General features: G+C 38.5%; 1 protein-coding gene across 1 annotated transcript; it reads right to left on the bottom strand.

Annotated features, from left to right (window-relative positions):
• Positions 1-1476: 1476 nt before the first annotated feature.
• On the bottom strand, positions 1477-4158 carry iscua (iron-sulfur cluster assembly enzyme a). Its single transcript, XM_073841043.1, has 5 exons — positions 4035-4158; positions 3322-3435; positions 2325-2435; positions 2130-2208; positions 1477-2042 (listed from the first exon to the last, which is right to left on the bottom strand). The coding sequence occupies exons 1-5, from the start codon at positions 4134-4136 to the stop codon at positions 1951-1953; spliced, it is 498 nt and encodes a 165-aa protein (XP_073697144.1). The 5' UTR covers positions 4137-4158; the 3' UTR covers positions 1477-1950.
• Positions 4159-4413: the final 255 nt, after the last annotated feature.

Genomic DNA, 4413 nt, shown 5'->3' with positions numbered 1-4413 from the left:
GGCTTCCGTCAAGTCTGGAGACCCTTCAGCTTCAAGAGAACCAGATCACTTACATCACTGCCGGGTCTCTGAGGCAGCTTGGGAACCTCACACGATTGGATCTGGAGGATAACCGGATACGAGCAATTCAGCCGGGGGCATTGCAAGGTCTGACTAGATTGAGGATGTTGACTTTGAAGGGGAACAGATTGTCTCGTCTGCCATCGAGCTTGCCTTCTTCGCTAATACACCTTGACGTGTCCGCGAACTGCATATCCACCATAGATTTGGTCTCATTGGGTGCACTGGTGAACCTACAAGTGTTAAAGATTAACAGTAACTGTTTACGTTCTATACCCGAGCGGGCTTTTGATGGAATGTCCCATCTTCGATCAGTGGAGCTAGCCAATAACTTGTGGGTTTGTGAGTGTGACATCTTGTATCTTTATAGGTGGCTACTGACGGATAGGTTACGGATGGCAACGGATCTAGTATGTACAGCTCCTTTGCACCTTGCACATAAGTTGCTATTAACTCTATCAGTCATGGCCATCTGCCCAAAACTTTTTAAGCCTGTTGAGAGAATATCATCAGAGAATTCAATCACAGAGTCTGGACCAAATACAGAAGAGACTACAAGTGCATCTCTGTTGGTTAGATCTGACACTGCTTTCAACACGAGTTCATTCACATGTCGAGAATCTTCAAAACTACCTGAGAGAACAATATCAAGGTCCTTTTTTGGGTCAGACCAGCCTACTTTAGAGAGACTGAGCTATGAAGACTGCCTTTCTCTAAATCTTACATCTTTTATACCCAAATCCACCCAAGTACCCTACAGTCCAGCCATAGATGAAGAACCTGGATGTTTGGAGAATTCGACAGGTAAGCCATCAGGAGAATCAGCCCCTGTGACATCTACTGGTTCAGTGACCCCAGCTAGAGACGTCGAACTCACTCCTCGGACAATACTACAGTCCAGTGACCCTGCGCTTATTGCGATCCTGGCTGTCCTTTGTGTGCTTACAGGACTGCTGATGCTTACAGTGCTTTTGGTAATGAAGAACATCCTTCTACGAAACCTGAGAGTTGCACCGCTTCCACAGGTTCAAGGAGACATTAGCACACAATCATAAACTGTATTTGAGCCAATGTTTTTCACAGAAAATATGACCATTGACCACAAAACCACTCATTTTGACCCTTGAGAAGCAGAATGAATAAGATTTCCATTGATGTATGGTTTGTTAGGAGAGGAATATATTTGGCTGAGATACAACTATTTGAAAATCTGGAATCTGAGGGTGCAAAAAAACAAAATATAGAGATTTTTTTTTGAAGTTGTCCAAATTAAGTTCTTAGAAAGAAAAATCAGTTATTTTGACCCAATGTATTGTTGGCTATTGCTACAAATATACTTGTGCTACTTACGACTGGTTTTGTGGTCCAGGGTTACGTATGTAGAGAATAATACAAAACGATGGATAATGCAACATGAATAGTTACAGCTTTATTAAGTTTTTGCAACAAACAATACAGCACCAAAGTCAAATTAGCTTCTTTTTTTTGCATACAAATGACTGCCAAAACTATAATGATCCCTCTGACAATCTAAACAAATAGATATTTTTCAAATCCCATATTTTCCTTTCTTATAAACTGTAGCAGAGTACATTTATAAACATTGCAGTAGTATGCATTTAATATAGAGGACATAAGAGGTCTTTAGGAAATAAAGAGTTTATTTTAACTCCTTGTGCGTGATTTGTGTGAGAAAACTTAAATCCAAAAGATCCTCACAGTCGGTTGATGCAAGCCACTTCAAACCAGCAATGCAAAGATAGTGCGAATAGAGTAGTAATGATAGATGCTGGCTAATGTGTTTATTATATCCTCAGAAAGAAAACTACACCATTTTTCTATGAGTCACAAGGAGAGTGGGTGACATTGACTTGTCTGTGAATGAGGACTTTAGTTTCGAGCTTCTGCCAATGTTTCCTTGTCGTCCTTGTGTTTGAGCCTGTAGTCTGCTAACGCAGCTTTGATGGCATCCTCTGCAAGCACTGCCAGAAAAAAAAACAAGCATTTGAGTATTTTTTTAATGCCATCGATGTGTTTGGGATCTCAAACAGCCATTTTAAAACACTTACTAGAGCAATGAAGTTTGACTGGCGGTAGACAAAGTTCTTTGGCAATCTCAGTGTTTTTGATTTTCAGGGCTTCGTCAATCTGTACAAGGAAAAGATAGCATTGAAATGTTGGTAGGAACGCTTTAGAGAGCAAATATGGAGCACAATGAGACCACACTGTGAATTTATGCAATGGTCTGAGTCACAATGACTCACCGATTTTCCCTTCACCCACTCTGTGGCCAGTGAGCTGGAAGCAATGGCTGAGCCACAGCCAAATGTTTTGAATCTGGCATCTATTATCTTGCCATTCTCATCCACCTGAATCTGTCAGACACAGGATGACAACAATACAAATTCACTGATGTAAATAATGTTTTTATATACATATACATACATACAATGGTGGCCAAAATTATTAAAACACTAGCATTTTTACAAGCAAGTCAGTTGTTTCTATCTTTTGCTGTAGTGTGTCGGTAGGAAATATCAGTTTACATTTCCAAACATTCATTTTGCCATTGATTGTAAAAATCCAGTGAGATTTTTGTTTGCACAAGGAGTTTGACAACAGCCAGTGCTTCACACAGAGATCTGATCTCATCATTATCCAGTCTGTCTGGAATGACATGAACAAACAGAACAAACTGAGAGAGACTAAATCCAGAAGGACTGTGGCAATGTCTACAAGATGCTTCAAGAGACCGTCCTGCAAAGCTACCTGAAAAACTATGTTAAAAAAAAAAGCTGCTTTAAACACAAAGGATAGTCACACCAATTGTGGATTTAATTTAGTCAATAGAAGTTAATTGATAAAGAAAATCTATTTATTATTTTTGACAGTATCCTCATTTTACAGCATTTTTACACAAGTGCCTAAAACTTTTAACAGTAATGTAGCTTTGCAAGTAGGTTTCTTGAAGCATCTTGGAGACTCAGTTTGTTCTGTTTCTTCATGTCATTCCAGACAGACTGGATGATGGTGAGATCAGATCTCTGTGTGAAGCACTGGCTGTTGTCCAACTCCTTGTGCAAACAAAAATCTCACTGCATTATTACAATAAATGGCAAAATTAATGTTTGGAAATGTAAACTGATATTTCCTACTGACAAACTAAAGCAAAAGATAGAAAAGACTGACTTAAAACCATGCTTGGCTGTTAAAAATACTAGTTTAATATGTGTATATAATTTAAAAGCAAAAATGTCTTACCTGTAGTTTCATAACATCCCCGCATGCAGGTGCACCTACCAAACCAGTGCCTACGTTCTTGGCATTCTTGTCCAGGGAACCAACATTTCTGGGGTTTTCATAGTGATCCACCACCTTCAGAAAAAAAGTAGGCCATGTAACGCATGTAAAAACCAATAAACACTTCCTGATCATATTTAAAAATCAACGACATTAATCAAGGGACTTGTGATAACAGTTTACTCAAAAAGGAAATGTGTACTTGATAGATAATGACAGTGACCTTTATAACAATAGTGATCATTCATCTTTATTAGTAAGTCTCATTTAAAAAAATGTTTTATGTGTACTTACAAAACTATCAGTATACAAACATATAGGTTTAGTCGCCTGTGGCAGAATTAAGACACTGAAAGACATCACAGGTGACTTTGTAGGACAGTTACACAAGTGAAGTCTAAAACTAACATTAACTGTAAATATGGATGAATGTCATTTTATCTAGTCGAAAATACATAGACCAGCTGTTTACATGTTTTATACTCAAACAGACTGCGGAAAATACAGAAGGACATGTACAATATTCTGCTGGTTTGTTTACATGCGCAGTTACGCTAGCTTAGCTAGCACTCACGCTGAAAGTTGTTCTCCTCAAACATTACGAACTACAACTTAATTAATCATTAATCAATTCTCGTGGCATGGTCGGCAGTAGGACAAAAAGTGAGACATACCTTTTTATGATAAGAGCAGGCTATTCTGAGCTCTGATAATGACAAAGATCTGTTGAAAAGTGCAGAGGATGCACAGCGCCTTGCTCCCGCTGCTAACGCCATGATGACTGACTACTACTGAATAAACAGAGGTCAACCGGCAGGGGGAGCACTTTAACTGTTTTATACAAACGTAATATATAATACATTTGTGATTTTTGTTAAAACTATAAATATGATACATTTCACCTTCAGATTATATTATTTAGATAATGTCTGGCTAAAAATTTAATATCACTGCTGTTTTACACAAGCAAACATCTTTAAAAGTGACAGCGAGTTTACTGCACTCGACCACCAGAGGAGCGCTTTCACTGCACTGCTCACATTTTAGTCATCA

This window comes from Garra rufa, chromosome 5, assembly GCF_049309525.1.
Source record: "Garra rufa chromosome 5, GarRuf1.0, whole genome shotgun sequence".
Lineage (NCBI taxonomy): Eukaryota > Metazoa > Chordata > Actinopteri > Cypriniformes > Cyprinidae > Garra > Garra rufa.
The sequence above is the reverse complement of the archived record's forward strand: the minus strand, read 5'-3'. Positions and strand labels throughout refer to the sequence as shown.